General features: G+C 48.0%; 1 protein-coding gene across 7 annotated transcripts in view; it reads left to right on the top strand.

Annotated features, from left to right (window-relative positions):
- CDK14 (cyclin dependent kinase 14) overlaps positions 1-17,375 on the top strand; it is a 1,134,790-nt gene that overhangs the window by 675,692 nt on the left and 441,723 nt on the right. For all 7 annotated transcript variants that reach the window (XM_063921438.1, XM_063921439.1, XM_063921441.1 and 4 more), the window contains one exon: positions 5,497-5,620. In XM_063921438.1, the coding sequence (XP_063777508.1) occupies positions 5,497-5,620 (124 nt within the window). The remainder of the gene's footprint in view (positions 1-5,496; positions 5,621-17,375) is intronic.

Raw genomic sequence — 17,375 nt, 5'->3', positions numbered from 1 at the left:
TGCCGGTGATTGATCTCAGCCGCATCTCCACTTGTGGCTCAGTGGGTGTAACTTGGCAGCAACTGGGCGTTAGGCATACTTGTCTACGTTCTAAAAAGCATTTCAGATTGTGAAAACACCTATAAGCGCAGCGTTACAGTGTAAGTACAATGCCTGAGAGGCATGCTGACCACTGGGATCCCCGGTGGCGGTCAGGCATACCCAAACCCGTTGGCAACTGTGGCGTTATGACATCGGGTACATGTTATGAGGGCGTATGGCGGGTGCAGAGAGTACACAGAGATCTGTCTGATTTCAGATGGATCTCTTGCAGCAAGGAATGGATGCATGCAGTCATCTGTCTCTATGTCTGAGCATACAATGTGGTAGACCGGCGCATAACTGAAAAAAAGCCCAATTTTTGTAGTTGATTATCTCACTGCAACTGGTGAAAGCAAGAAAAAAATGACTTGATCACTGGAGATTATGAGCACGATTCTGAGTCACGCTCATTTGCGGCCTCTTTCCTGCCTGCTTGCTTCCATATGATAATGCAAGTATCCGCCCCGCTGTGCCAGATAGCCATCTGCCTGCATACTGAAGGCCTGCCCGTCCACTGTTCTTCCTTCCGCAGTTCCGTCATTAGTACTGTGACTTACACCTACTCCGTGCCGGATACAAATCAGCCATCAGATACAGGCGTCCCATCTCTGTATGCATGCTTTAAGCGGCAGGGAAGCTGGCCTACTCTCCCGTGAAACTTTAAGAAGGCGCAGAAATCGCCCAATTGCCATCCAGAAACACCCATATCACATAACCAGAGACCCGGCAATGGATTACGCGGTCAAGCCCCATCAGTATGCGATTGCACTCTTTGTAGAAACAGTCCTGACATAGTTAAAAGAATAAAAGTAAAATACATAACTATAAAGCATTAATACTGTAGAGCAGAGGTTCCCAAACTGTGTGCCGTGGCTCCCTGGGGTGCCTCGGGACACTTGCAGGGGTTCCCTGGGTTGGTGGTCCAGGACCAATTCAAATTATTCATGGTCAATATAATAGGCAAAACCAGTGCTGGTGGCTGCCAGTCATAAAATATTTGGCCAAACAGAAGCAAATCCTGTCTGTCACCGCACAACTGACCCTAAGGATGACATATAAACGCGATCTACTTATTGAGAAATTTAGAAAGAAATATTACATTAAGAAATTTTTGGCCTAGGGGTGCCGTGAAAAAAATTCTGATATTCTAGGGCGCCGTAATTCAAAAAAGATTGGAAACCACTGCTGTAGGGTAAAAAAAAATAAAAGCTATAAAAAAAAAAGAAAGCAGCTACAGTACTTCCCTATTTGTCAGAAGCTCTAGGACTTTCCTTAACCCCCTAAAAGATCAATTCATTACCAAGCGCACCAGCAGTAAACAGGTGCAGCAGTAAACGAATAACAGATTCTACCGATCCAACATGCAGGACGATGGTGTCCGCAGCTCCCAGCGCATACTGGGCCTAATTCAGACCTGATCGCTCCTCTATGTTTTTGCAGAGGTCTACGATCAGATAGTCGCCGCCCATCGAGATCGAAACCCGCCCGTGGAAGTGTGCGAATGCATGCGTACGCCGTGTGAAAACTTCACCAGACAGCGGATATCTGCAAATCCATTCGCAACTCACTCACCATTGAATAAATTTTCCAATCTGTGCGTAGCCCAGGACTTACTCCTACAGTGCAATACAAACAGGCTTCTCGGGGCTGGAGCTGACATCACACACCCTCCCTGAAAACGTCTGGGAACACCTGCGTTTTTCCTGACACTCCCAGAAAACGGCCAGTTACCACCCATAAACGTCCGCTTCCTATAAATCACCTTGCGTACGCCTATCTAAATTTTCGCACCATTCTGTGGCAGTTTGGGCTCACGCCTGCGCATTTCAGTGCATACATCTGCGCAGTCATTCGATAATCGGCCCCTATGCGATTTCACACAGCAGCGATCACGTATGAATTAGGCCCACTGTAAGGGGCATCTGTTTAGTGGGGGGTTTAAAAGCATAAACCGTAGTAGTATATAAACCGTAGTGATCCTTTAAGCAGCAATTCTGTATTTCTGGAAGTTAACGTGTTGCTTTTTCTGTGTTGTCTATTCTGTTAGCCTTGAGTGGGTGTGTGAGCATTTGTTTTCCCATTCCAGAACAAAATGTTTCCTGCAATTTAGGTGCCTGTGAAATGAATGCTTACTACAATGCAAAAGGAATTGAATAAATGACTTCATATTTCCTGTTACGCTTGAAGCCTTTGAAAGCCAGTGGTCATTTCTGCTTAGACATCACATTATTAATGTCAAAACGTTAGAGAGAAAAGGGCGATAAGAATGATCTTTTACATCTTCAATATCTTAAAAAATGTTTGTGTTAATTGAAAGTATTTAATCGCTGACCAACAATTCTTCATATTCCTTCCACTCTTTCAAATGTGAGATTCCAATGAAATACTGTGTTATTGCTACAGTATGCTACAGTGTTTCTGAAACACGGTCCTCGTGGAACCCTGACATTGCATGTTTTCCAGATCACCTAGCTGGAGCACATGTGTGTTTATTGACTGATTGGGCCCATACATTAAGAATCTATCGGGCCAATGATTGGATAATTGTCAATGTCCAATGTTTTGGACAATCTTGATTGGCTGATTCCAGACCAAAAATAATCGCAATCGACGAGTCATAGGTTTTGCTGGACACCTGACAATTGGCAATCATCGGAGTCTGCTGATCGGGGAACCAGGGATTCGCCTAGCTGATGTTTGGGCAACATAACAAAGTATGATCTACATAACACAATGGATCCTAAGGATATCTTGGAACCGGGATCCGGTCTCTAGGTCGACAGGGACTCTAGGTCGACCTGTTCTAGGCAGACATGACAAAAAGTCGACATGAGTTTTTCAAAAAAAAATTTCTTTTTTTTCTTAACTTTTTCATACTTTACGATCCACGTGGACTACAGTTGGGAACGGTAACCTTGCCTGCAGCATGGTGAGTGAATCCACCCACGCGAGGGGACACGGTGCACTAATTGGGGTTCCCCGTCACTCTACGAAGAAAACGACACCAAAATTTTTTTTTAAACTTATGTCAACTTTTTTCATGTTGACCTAGTACATGTCGACCTAGAGTCCCTGTCAACCTACTTAGTGTCGACCAATAGTGGTCGACCTAGACATTGTCGACCTAAGTCTATTCTATCTAACATACCACACCCCTTGAAAACATGGGCTGTTAGAATTACTTGAGGACTGAGGCGGTGACTCACTATGGATCGTGTAAGCGACCCTATGTGCAGTTTCCCGATGGTGGGGAAACTGCACATGCGCAGGACCCGTTCTGCGCATGTGCAGAATGGGTCCTGCGATCTATTCTCTAAAATACGAATGCCTCTGATTGACAGACAGAGGCATTCACGGGTAGGAACGGAGTGGCCGGTGTAAGGAATTTAGTCTCTGGAACATGGCGGTGCAGGGAGGAGGTGGTGTAAGGTGGTGTGCAGGGAGGAGGTGGTGTGCAGGGAGGAGGTGGTGTGCAGGGAGGAGGTGGTGTGCAGGGATGGGGTGCTGTGCAGGGAGGAGGTGGTGTAAGGTGGTGTGCAGGGAGGAGGTGGTGTAAGGTGGTGTGCAGGGAGGAGGTGGTGTGCAGGGAGAAGGTGGTGTGCCTGGAGGGGGTGGTGTGCAGGGAGTGGGTGGTGTGCAGGGAGGAGGTGTTGTAAGGTGGTGTGCAGGGAGGAGGTGTTGTAAGGTGGTGTGCAGGGAGGAGGTGGTGTGCAGGGAGGAGGTGGTGTGCAGGGAGGAGGTGTTGTAAGGTGGTGTGCAGGGAGGAGGTGGTGTGCAGGGAGAAGGTGGTGTGCCTGGAGGGGGTGGTGTGCAGGGAGGAGGTGGTGTGCAGGGAGGAGGTGTTGTAAGGTGGTGTGCAGGGAGGAGGTGGTGTGCAGGGAGAAGGTGGTGTGCCTGGAGGGGGTGGTGTGCAGGGAGGAGGTGGTGTGCAGGGAGGAGGTGTTGTAAGGTGGTGTGCAGGGAGGAGGTGGTGTGCAGGGAGAAGGTGGTGTGCCTGGAGGGGGTGGTGTGCAGGGAGGAGGTGGTGTGCAGGGAGGAGGTGTTGTAAGGTGGTGTGCAGGGAGGGGGTGGTGTGCAGGGAGGAGGTGTAAGGTGGTGTGCAGGGAGGAGGTGGTGTAAGGTGGTGTGCAGGGAGGAGGTGGTGTAAGGTGGTGTGCAGGGAGGAGGTGGTGTGCAGGGAGGAGGTGTTGTAAGGTGGTGTGCAGGGAGGAGGTGGTGTGCAGGGAGAAGGTGGTGTGCCTGGAGGGGATGGTGTGCAGGGAGGAGGTGGTGTGCAGGGAGGAGGTGTTGTAAGGTGGTGTGCAGGGAGGAGGTGTTGTAAGGTGGTGTGCAGGGAGGAGGTGGTGTAAGGTGGTGTGCATGGAGGAGGTGGTGTAAGGTGGTGTGCAGGGAGGAGGTGGTGTGCAGGGAGGAGGTGGTGTAAGGTGGTGTGCAGGGAGGAGGTGGTGTGCAGGGAGGTGGTGGTGTAAGGTGGTGTGCAGGGAGGAGGTGGTGTGCAGGGAGGAGGTGGTGTAAGGTGGTGTGCAGGAAGGAGGTGGTGTGCAGGGAGGAGGTGGTGTGCAGGGAGGAGGTGGTGTAAGGTGGTGTGCAGGGAGGAGGTGGTGTAAGGTGGTGTGCAGGGAGGAGGTGGTTTGCAGGGAGGAGGTGGTGTAAGGTGGTGTGCAGGGAGGAGGTGGTGTGCAGGGAGGAGGTGGTGTAAGGTGGTGTGCAGGGAGGAGGTGGTGTAAGGTGGTGTGCAGGGAGGAGGTGGTGTGCAGGGAGGAGGTGGTGTGCAGGGAGGAGGTGGTGTAAGGTGGTGTGCAGGGAGGAGGTGGTGTAAGGTGGTGTGCAGGGAGGAGGTGGTGTAAGGTGGTGTGCAGGGAGGAGGTGGTGTGCAGGGAGGAGGTGGTGTGCAGGGAGGAGGTGGTGTGCAGGGAGGAGGTGGTGTAAGGTGGTGTGCGGCGAGGAGGTTATGTGCAGGGAGGAGGTGGTGTGCCGGGAGGAGGTGGTAGTATGCACTTCCTCCTGCATTTGCAATTCTTAATGAATCAGGCCCCGAGTTTGAGAAACACTGGGGCAGATGTATTAAGCCTGGAGAAGGGATAAAGAAGTGATAAGTGCAAGGTGATAACTCACCAGCCAGTCAGGTCCTAACTGTCATTTTTCAATTCCATAATGTTATCACCTTGCACTTATCACTTCTTTATCCCTTCTCCAGGTTAATATTTTTGGTTGGTTGCGTGTATATTTTACCCACATTCGCTTCTACACTGACTGTAGAATTATTTGGTTTGCAAATATGAATACACAATCCATTATATTGCTTGGATAATATGTATTATGTTTAGTGTTCTGTATAAGTAGCTTTGTTTATATTTTTGTAATTTCTCAAACATTCAGAGTTCTGAACATTTCATTTCTTCTCTTTTTCCCCAGTTGTTTTTATTTCAGCTGCTCCGAGGACTGTCTTATATTCACCAAGGCCACATATTGCACAGAGACCTGAAACCTCAGAACCTTCTCATAAGCGATACAGGGTTGCTGAAGCTGGCGGACTTTGGTAAGAAAACATTACAATGATTTTCTTTTCTTATTTAGAGGAGGAAGCCAGAGGCCTTCATCGATTTTTGTTTGTTCCTTAGATAATATCTGATCTTTATTGCGTGTGTTTTTTTTTTTTTTTTTTGTAACGGAATGGTTATCTTGAAATGAGAGTGGTATGCTTACATGGAAAAAATCCCAAAGCCTCAAATAATGTTTTTCAGAAGGTTATTTCAACATAATAATAATAATAATTTTATTTATATAGCGCTCTTTCTCCAGCAGGACTCAAGGCACTTTACAGGCATTAAAATAATGCACATAATACAGAAGATCTAAGTAATACAGCAATAGACAAAGCCACACAGACCTAAAAAGAAAACATTGAGCGCACAGTAAGCATAATCCATGATTAGAGTAGGCATTTTGGGTAATAACTTCCACGGGTTTTATATTTCACCCTCACAAGGTACCAGGTGAGGCAGCCATCTTGGGCGCACTGTGTAGAATTACCCTGGGAGGAATAGTCTACCCCTAGAAGAGATGACACAAAATTGGATGATAGCAGCATCCTAAAGGCCCGTACACACTGGTCGATATATCGGCCGTTCTATATCGCGGGACCGTCAGCCAGTGTGTACGGGCGATACGTCTGTGAACTCCGTCGTTCACAGACGTATCGCGTCGGCCGCACAGCACAGCCGACAGCCAATATATCTAACGATATATTGGCGCGTCACTGTGTGTGTACGGGGCGGTCGGCCGACCGCCCGTACACATGCTGCGGCGGACGGCGGTGATTGACAGGTGAACTGGGCGGGCGTGTGTACACGCCCGCCCAGTTCATGACGTCAGTCCCCCGACGGATCGGGCAGTGTGTATGCACAGCACACTGCCCGATCCGTACATAGATATATCTGCAGATCAATTGATCTGCAGATATATCTACTAGTGTGTACCCACCTTAAGGCTCAGAGAAGGGTCCCATCAAAACTGTCCGGTCCATGTAATTTTCATCCCATCCACAAGTGAACCAGATGAGGCAGCCATGTTGGGTGCACTACGAAGGTTACACTGTGGAAGGTGAGCCATACAAGGGCCCAATGCATGTATAGGAAAACGTACCATTGTATGATATAACCTGTATGAAAATATCCACGTGAAGTACACCCTGCCTATGTAGGAACCATCTGAGGCAACCACCTGGGAGCACTGCATATGTTGCTGCTGGCAGAGTGTGCAATCAGTGGAGGTGCACATTACAGGAAGAGCACACAGTGGGACGGAAGTATGCGTAAGGGGTAGGCCCTGATGTTCTCAGGTGGGAGGAGTGGTAGGCCTGGTCCTGGTGTTCTCATGGCAGATGTGAGGAGAGGCCACATAATGATCCTGAGCTGCAGTGTTTGTAAAATTGTTTCATTTTAGATTCTACAGTAGTTCAAAGGCCAAATCTAGTTCAAACTATATCAGCTGGCATAGGGGGATGTGTGTGCATCAGGCAGGTTCAGCAATAATTAGCAGAGGCGGTGTTGCATTGCATACAGGATCACAGTTATAGACATACATGCCTACCTTGCTGCACCCTCCTCCGGGAGATGGAAGTGTGGTAGGCTAATGTGGGCAATGCCGACAGCAATGGGGAAAGTCTGGGGGCAATTACCAGTGGGGGAAGTAGACACTCCGGGGGCGTGGCAGCACAAACGCGTCATTGTGGCCCCGCTAGACAGTACAGAGAAAACTGGCACTGAATAGAAGGGGGCGGAGTTATGATAATGCGATTCAGCGCAAATCGCGTCATCATATCCCCCTCAGATCGCCCTCTTGATCTCTGTTGTGGGCGGCCGAGGGAGGTGCGGGGAACTGCCTGGGAAAGCGCCTTCGGCGCGCGCAGCAAAAAAGGGGCGTGCTTTCATTGGAATGGGCGTGGTTTCACATAAAGGGGCGTGGCATTGCAGGAAAAGACTACCTTATACCCCAGTTTTGCAACCTGCACGCCCATACGTTGGCCACCACAGGAAAGAAAAATAATCCTGATTCATGCCCCTTACATTATTTGTCATTTTTCCTCCTTATAGTAATGCCCAGTATACATTATGCCACATACTGCAATGGCCCTTAGACATTATGCCGCACACAATAATGCACATGACACAATATGCACACACTGTAATGCCCCCGACACATTATGCCACACACCGTAATGCCTGTGACACATTATGCCACACACCGTAATGCCTGTGACACATTATGACAGGAATTGCAATGCCCGTTATACATTATGCTACACACTGCAATGCCCCTGATACATTATAGCACATACAATGCCTGTGACACATTATGACACACACCGCAATGTCCGTGATACATTATGCCACACACTGCAATGCCCGATACATTATAGCACATACAATGCCTGTGACACATAATGCCACACACTGCAATGACCTTGAGACATTATACCACAATGCCCGTGATATAGTATACCATACACCGTAATGCCTGTGACACATACCGCAATGCCCTGCCCGTTATACCCTATGCCACACACCGCAATGCCCGTTATGTATTATGCCACACTGCAATGACCCTGAGACATTATACCACATACCCCAATGCTCGTGATATAGTATACCACACACCGTAATGCCTGACACATTATGACACACACCGCAATGTCCGTGATACATTATGCCACACACTGCAATGACCCTGAGACAATATACCACATATCACAATGCCCGCGATATAGTATACCATACACCGTAATGCCTGTGACACATTATGACACACACCGCAATGTCCGTGATACATTATGCCACACACCGTAATGCCCATTACACATTAAGTCCTACAGTAAGGCTTCTAATTACTTTTCAATTACCTGCTCGTTGTCAGGGGTTTCATGCACTGGGTGTCATGCTCGTTGCCAGGGGTTTCATGCTCTTGGTTCCATGCACGGTACCAGGGGTTTTCATGCTCAGGGTGTCATGCTCGTTGCCAGGGGTTTCATGCACTGGGTGTCATGCTCGTTGCCAGGGGTTTCATGCACTGGGTCTCATGCTCGTTGCCAGGTGTTTCATGCACTGGGTGTCATGCTCGTTGCTAGGAGTTAGTTCTTGTTGCTAGGGCTGTGCTCCCAGTGCCACATATGTCCCCAGTGCCAGATATTCCCCCACGGTGCCAGGTACTCACATGCCCCAGTGCCAAATATAGCCCCTCCCGCATGTGCCAGGTACACATATACCCCCCCAGTGCCACATATGCCCCCAGTGCCAGATATTCCCCCCCAGTGCCACATATGCCCCCAGTGCCAGATATGCCCCCAGTGCCATATATTCCCCCCAGTGCCAAATATGCCCCCAGTGCCAGATATGCCCCCAGTGCCACATATGCCCCCAGTGCCGGATATTCCCCCCCAGTGCCACATATGCCCCCAGTGCCAGATATGCCCCGAGTGCCACATATGCCCCTAGTGCCAGATATTCCCACCCAGTGCCACATATGCCCCCAGTGCCAGATATGCCCCCAGTGCCATATATTTCCCCCCCAGTGCCACATATGCCCCCAGTGCCAGATATGCCCCCAGTGCCGGATATTCCCCCCCAGTGCCAGATATGCCCCCAGTGCCACATATGCCCCCAGTGCCAGATATCCCTCCCGTGCCATATATCGCCCCCGTGCCATATATGCCCCCGTGCCATATATGCCCCCAGTGCCAGATATTCCCCCCCAGTGCCATATATGCCCCCAGTGCCATATATGCCCCCAGTGCCAGATACCCCCCCCCCCGTGCCATATATGCCCCCAGTGCCAGATATTCCCCCCCAGTGCCATATATGCCCCCAGTGCCAGATATTCCCCCCATGCCATATATGCCCCCAGTGCCAGATATTCCCCCCCAGTGCCATATTTGCCCCCAGTGCCAGATATTGCCCCCCAGTGCCAGATATTCCTCCCCAGTGCCATATATGCCCCCAGTGCCAGATATTCCCCCTCAGTGCCATATATGCCCCCAGTGCCAGATATCCCCCCCCAGTGCCAGATATTCCTCCCAGTGCCATATATGCCCCAGTGCCAGATATTCCCCCCCCCCAGTGCCAGATATTTCTCCCCCCCCCGCCGCCGCCGCTTTTTGGAGGGACACGGAGGGCACAGCTCGCCTCTCCTGTGTCCCTCCTGCATCATCTCTGGCTGCCAATTAGAGCTCACGGACGGCACTTCCCCCTATTAGACCCGCGGCAGCCGGAGATGATGCAGGAGGGACACAGGAGAGGCGCGCTGTGCCCTCCGTGTCCCTCCAACAAGCGGCGGAGGGAAGGAGACCGCAGACTGACATGCGGACGCTCGTCCGCATGTCAGTCTGCTGTAAATCAGTGGCGCCCCCGCAGCCCCTCGCCCCCAAGCCACCGCGAGGGCTGCGGGGGCAGTAGTTACGCCACTGGGTGTGAGAAATGTAGCCAAGGAGAGATTGGAAACTCGGATATATAAACATGAAGATGATTTTCACCTGTGAAGAAAGGAGAGATGAGGTTTCAAATCCGGTTCTAACTGCATCCTTGAAGTGACATCCTTCAAAAATCATAAATAGTGTTTTGTTTTTTATTAACTACTGTATATATTCCCTCTATAGTGTGTTTTTTTTTTTTTTTTTAAAGCAGTATAATTTTTTAGAGATGAGCGGGTTCAGTTCCCTGAGAATCGAACCCGGCCGAACTTCACCACCCGAGCCCGGATCCGAGTCAGGCTGGGGTTTTACCGCCTGACTCGGAAACCAGAACGAGGCAAAACGTCATAATCCCGCTGTTGGATTCTTGCAGGGATTTGGATACCATATAAGGAGCTGCGCGTTGCCGCCATTTTCACTTCAGCATTGGAGAGTGTAGAGAGAGGACGTGTCTCCATCCTCAGTGTCCTGCATCAGTTCAGTGGTAGTGTCTTGTGCTGCATCAGTCCAATCACAGTGGTGGTGTCCTCTGCTGCCATATGTCCAGTGCTGCTGTATAAGTCCAGTCTAATGGTGCTGTGTTGTGCTGCATCAGTTCAGTGGTGGTGTATTGTGCTGCATCAGTCCAGTCACAGTGGTGGTGTACCCTGTTGCTATATAAGTCCAGTCCATTGCAGAGGTGCTGTGTTGTGCTGCATCAGTTCAGTGGTAGTGTCTTGTGCTACATCAGTCCAGTCACAGTGGTGGTGTCCCCTGCTGCCATATGTCCAATGCTGCTATATAAGTCCAGTCCAGTGGTGCTGTGTTGTGCTGCATCAGTCCAGTCACAGTGGTGGTGTCCTCTGCTGCCATATGTCCAGTGCTGCTGTATAAGTCCAGTCCATTGCAGTGGTGCTGTGTTATCCTGCATCAGTCCAGTGGTGGTGACCCTGTGCTGCGCTATATGTCCAGTGGTACTGCCATATATGTCCAGTGGTACTGCCGTATATGTCCAGTGGTACTGCCGTATATGTCCAGTGGTACTGCCATATATGTCCAGCGGTACTGCCGTATAAGTCCAGCGGTACTGCTGTATAATTCCAGTGATCCTGCCGTATAATTCCAGTTGTACTGGCGTATAAGTCCAGTCCAGTGATACTGCCGTATATGTCCAGTGGTACTGCCGCATAATTCCAGTGGTACTGCCGTATAATTCCAGTGGTACTGGTGTATAAATCCAGTCCAGTGATATTGCCGTATATGTCCAATGGTACTGCCGCATAATTCCAGTGGTACTGTCATATAATTCCAGTGGTACTGGTGTATAAATCCAGTCCAGTGATATTGCTGTAAATGTCCAGTGGTACTGCCGTATAATTCCAGTGGTACTGCCATATAATTCCAGTGGTACTGCCGTATAATTCCAGTGGTACTGCCGTATAATTCCAGTGGTACTGATGTATAAATCCAGTGGGACTGGCGTATAAGTCCATTGATCCTGCCGTATAAATCCAGTCCAGTGGTACTGCCGTATAATTTCAATGATCCTGCGGTATAATTCCAGTGATACTGACGTATAATTTCAGTGGTACTGCCGTATAAATCCAGTCCAGTGTTGCTGTCTTGTGCTGCATCAGTCCAGTGGTGGTGTCTTGTGCTGCCATAAGTCCAGTGGTGGTGTCCTGTGCTGTATATTATGTACTCCAAATAAAAGACTTATATTCATTACTTATATTATTATCCAAATAATTTTTACAGGGTTTGCCCTGTGTGGTGTAGGGGTACGCTCGCCTGTGGTGAATATTATTATTATAGCTCCAAATAAAAGGGTTATTATTATCAAAATAAATTTTACAGGCTTTGCCGTGTGTGTGTGGTTTAGAGGTACGCTCTCCTGTGCCACCAATATTGTGCGTGTATTACATCTGGGCAAATTCCAGCACGTCCCATGTTTTGTGCCGCACACTTGTGTCGCTTAGCTTAGTCATACAGCTGCCTCATTGCACCTCTTTTTCTTCTTTGCATGATGTGCTGTTTGAGGCCCAGTTTTTTTTTTAAGTGCCATCCTGTCTGCAACTGCAGTGCCACTCCTAGATGGGCCAGGTGTTTGTGCCGCACACTTGTGTCGCTTAGCTTAGCCATACAGCTACCTCGGTGCAACTTTTAGGCCTAAAAACAATATTGGTGGTCATTCCGAGTTATTCGCTCGCTAGCTGCTTTTAGCAGCACTGCAAACGCTAGACCGCCGCCCTCTGGGAGTGTATCTTAGTTTAGCAGAATAGCGAACGAAAGATTTGCAGAACTGCTACTAAATAATTCCTTGCAGTTTCTGAGTAGCTCCAGACCTACTCCTAGATTGCGATCACCTCAGTCTGTTTAGTTCCTGGTTTGACGTCACAAACACGCCCTGCGTTCGGCCAGCCACTCCCCCGTTTCTCCAGACACACCTGCGTTTTTGCCTGACACACCTGCGTTTTTTTAGCACACTCCCGGAAAACGCTCAGTTACTACCCAGAAACACCCCTTTCCTGTCAATCACTCACTGATCTGCAGTGCGACTGAAAAGCGCTGCACGAACAACAAAACTGCTAAGTTTTTAGTTAAATAACTAAGCGCATGCGCATTTAGCAGCAAATCGCAGCATAGCGAAAATTGGCAACGAGCGAACAACTCGAAATGACCACCATTGTGAGGTGTTCAGAATACACTGGAAATGAGTGGAAATTAATGTTATTGAGGTTAATAATACCGTAGGATCAAAATTACCCACAAATTCTGTGATTTTAGCTATTTTTATGTTTTTTTTTTTTTTTTAAATCATCCAGATCCAAAACCAAAACACGAAAGGGTGGTTTTGGCAAAACCAATCCAGATCCAAAACACGAGACTGGAATCAGAACCAAAAAAAACACAAAACACGAAAAAAATGCCCGCCGCACATCTCTATTTTTTTTTACATTGTTAAAATATATATTTGATTTCTAATTGAAGTTCTGTATAGTTTTTAATTTCCTAATCAATGTTGCATCACTTATATTTACCATACGTTTCAGAGATTTTAGGATTAGAGTTTTTTTGTTATTTTATATGTAAATTAGATGTTGTCCCCAGCGCTGCCTCATTTATTTTTCTTCTCTCTCCCCGTGTCTTTCTTTCCTCCTCTCTCTTCAGTGCCCCTCCTAACTTTGTCCTTTCTCTACCCCTCTTTCTCCACCACTTTCCCCCCCTTATCTGTCTATTTCCGTTATAAGCAATCGCTTTTATTATATAGCTTATCCTTAGCATGACCTTTTTTATTTCTATTACTATTGTTCTTTTTTGGGACACCCTCACCTCTCTACAGGGTGTTTTTCCTTTCTGTAGGTGGCCTGTGCATCTTTGTGTGCCTTTTTCCTTTCTTCTATACCAGGATTTCCCAAGCTTGTTCCTTAACAGCCCTCTTAGAATATCCATGCTTGTGCACAGATGGTGTAACTCAAACTGACCGATGCACTAATTAAATCACCTGTGCTTACTCATGGATATCCGTAGCCACTTACCTGGCTAATATTTTTACTAAAAGCTGCTCAGAAATTGAATTAGGTCAAGAATCATCTGTTTAAACTTAAGAACTTATCCAACATGATTTTATAAAAAATAAAAGAAAATAATTATACACTGTATACCATAAAAATACATTATTTATGCTACAGAATACTTTGCATGATCTTCAACACTTTTAGACTATTTAGAACTTGTCCATTTCTCATTGTTGTCCCCATGTTGATTGATGGTTTTGGGATCACCATATTCAAAATCTACATGCGGACAGTACTGCTGGATTTACATTTGCATCCGCTGGGAGGGTGGTGGCGGCGGGCTGCTCAATCACTGCGACCAGCAGCGATTGGCGCACACTTCTGGAGGAGCCATGGGTGCAGAGGGGCCAGAAGGTCTCCCTGATAGTGGCAGCTGCTGGGAGAACATTTTCCGGCATCTACCCAGTGGGCATTTCTGACTAGCTGCATCTGATGTGACCACGCCAAGCAAGTGGTTAAACCTGGACTATTAGTATGTGAGGACTGAGGGGCTAATTCAGACCTGATCGTAGCCGTGCAGAATTTTGCACGGCTACAATCAGCCACCCTAACATGCGGGGGTACGTCCAGCACAGGACTAGTCTGCCCCACATGTCTAGCTCTCCCCCCGCAGCACAAGTGCGATATCATCGCAAGGCGGCGATGCTAGCGCACCCGGCGAGTAAGTCCCTACCTGCGCGGCATTGCTGCGCTGGTAGGTGACTTTTTGCTGCGTCCCAGATCACAGCAGCTGCGTGTAACGTCACGCAGCCACCGCGGCCCGGCCCCCGCACAGTCCAGGCACGCCTGCGTTGCCCAGACGGCCCACATCCTCCCGCCCAGCGAACGCCTCTGCCTATCAGTCAGGCAGAGGCGATCGCTGGGCTGAGATGCCGAAAACGCACAGCAGCCATCAGGTCTGAATTAGCCCCCGAGTTTGGGAACCACTGATATATAATGTTGTACAATTTTGGTTGTGGAAGATGATGTCATTGAGGTTGCGTTGTTATTGAGTGTTTGCCATCGTCATTAGGTGTGTGACGAGTATGGTAAATAATAAATAACAGCAGTGTTTGCAGACACTGTCACATGTGGGAGAAGTCCCTCCACCTATCATGACATCATTTCTATCAGTCTTCGGTTTGATGTGTATAGATGTTGAACAGTAAATTGAGCGCATGGGATATTTAGAGGAAGGAGTATGTTACCGGAGGGTGATCCTCATCCTCATCGTGGGGACTGTGTATGAGGCACTTAAGACCTGTCCTCATGTCCACCCTCCTCATTGTCACATAGTGAGCATTTCCTGATATTGACGGCAGGGGATCTCCCGCACCCTGCTGTGACTAGTTGCAGCATGCGTACACACCATGCAATCCTATGGCAGGATCATAGATCAACATGGACACATATATAGCTCCCCCCATTTTTATGGGAGACCCTATATTTTCAGTGTAAAATGATGTCCCTCTCTAACCCTACTGTCCTACCCCAAGCATCCTGATGTGACCGTTCCGTCAGTTCCATAATTGGAACATTGGGTCTAATATGTCTGTCTGTTTTTACCCAGTTTTGTTCTATTACTGTTCTAATTGGAAAGCGCAATGAAAAGTGACGCACAATTGTGCCATGGCAAGCTCATTAACAGTTGCGTATACATTCGCACCCTAATAAAAAAATCTATTAACATTGGGTTTAATGGTCGGCCTATGGCTAGGCAAACTGGACGCAGCGGTAGCAGCACAGGTGCCATGTTTTTGAACGTTACTGCTGACGGCAGATGCACGCCCTGAAAATGTCTATGACGTGCCTACGTTTTTGTAACCACTCCCTCTAAACTTCCCGGTAACACCTCCAGTCACTTTCTCATGAAATCCTCTTTGCGAGCGGGAGCCCAGCCGCACCTTGGCACATGCGCACTCTGCCGATAATCGCTCCATTGCGTGAACATCGACCATTGACTACACACATGAATTAGGCCCAGTGTCAGTTATGATAAGTTTCTTTTAAGCTCAAATTAAGCTTCCCTATTCAGAGCTGTCTGCAGCGCTAACTAGGAAGAATGCCACCAAATTTATTAAGAAAAATGATGCGGAAACATTCGAGGGAAAATAAAAATCCATGCCAATAGCTTAAAATATGGTGCCGTACAAGGTATATTCAGTAGCGGATCTTGCTACGGGCACACAATATTTTTGCCTGGGGCGCCGCCTTCCGGAGGGCGCCGCTACAAGATCCGTTACTGGTGGTGCCCCCCGGTGCTGTGCATCGCACACCTCACAGCATTGTGGGAACAGCACATAGACACTAGGGGTTATGATTGACCTCTAGTGTCTATGCTGTGCTATGGGAGAGACGTCATGACGTCTCTCCCATAGATCAGACGAACGGCGCCAGCGACCGGAGATGGAGATAAGCAGCGGTCGGGAATCAAGAGCAGGGATGGTGAGTATTAATTAATTATTATTATTATTTTTTGCAAGCGGCACAACTATACAGGGGGCACAACTCTACAGGGGGCACAAACGGGGGCACAACTCTACAGGGGGCATACTTGACCACTCCTCTTTATGAAGCCACACCCCTATTTTCGCCCGGGGCGCCACAAGGGCTAGAACTGACCCTGGGTATATTACATGAACAGGTGCCAACAAATGAGTAACTAAAGACACTTAAGATTCTAAATTTTATATTTCCTTTTTGGAAAAACTGAAAGTGAAACTGAACTACCAAATGTTATATCTGCCCCCCCTGCAGTGCACATGGTTTTGCCCAACTGCTAACACATTTGCTGCTGCGATCAACTCTGAATTACCCCCAATAGGAGGCAGCCGACTCTTGGGCTCACATGATGCTCGAAAGACTGTTTTTTGGGGTCCAGGAGAGTAGCAGGTAGAGTGTGTGCAGTGCAGTCCAAGTTGCAGCAGTGGAGGGTGTGGGGTAGTCCATGTTGCAGGAGGGTGGGTTGAAGGGTTGAGTGAAGCAGAAGCCAAGATGGTACTTAGGTCTTGCAGGGTAGAATGTGTGTGTGTGTGTGTGTGTGTGTGTGTGTGTGTGTGTGTGTGTGTGTGTGTGTGTGTGTTTTCAGTTGTTTGCAGTATGTAGCCTCTTTAACTTCACAATGAGTATCTGGAGAATCTGGCTGTAGACATGTATTCTGTCTGAGTATGTAAAGTGAAACTTATGCATTTATTGGCAATTCATAATTAATTTGTTGTTTTAGGCTTTTAATTACAGCAGCTTCTATGTAACAGTCGTGTGCTTGCCTGGGTAGGAAATATTAAATTGGTCTTACGGGGGCTGCAATCCGCATGAAGCTGATTGTCTTGTGGTCTGGAAAAGCAGTTAGCGGAAATATGAATATTCCACAAATTGGCATGATCTTGAGTAAAGCAATAAAAATGTGGATTCTACATTGGGAAAAAAGGAATGTAATAAATTATTGTAGAAAGAAAATAACGAGTAACCTGCTCCACTTTTTTTTTGCTTACAGAGAGCAGGACATTTTTCAACATACTTTAATTAGCTGTTAGAACAACTGTTTCTATGATAGATGGAAGCTCAAAGAAATTTCTATGCTCTAGTTAAGTTTTGCGAGCAATTATCTTCTCACTAACTAATGGCGGAAAAATAAGCATATATTAAACTTGTTTCTACCTCGTCCCCACGTGTCATCTGCATTAAGGAGATCACGCTGCCACACCAGAATTTTCTCATGTTTAAGCCCTCTATCTCTCCAAACTTGGCACTTACAAAGATGAGGGAACCCTTGTTTGAAAAAGGGGAGTCATCTC

Source organism: Pseudophryne corroboree, chromosome 5 (assembly GCF_028390025.1).
Source record: "Pseudophryne corroboree isolate aPseCor3 chromosome 5, aPseCor3.hap2, whole genome shotgun sequence".
NCBI classification, from domain to species: Eukaryota; Metazoa; Chordata; class Amphibia; order Anura; family Myobatrachidae; genus Pseudophryne; species Pseudophryne corroboree.
This window is presented reverse-complemented; position numbering and strand designations above follow the sequence as displayed.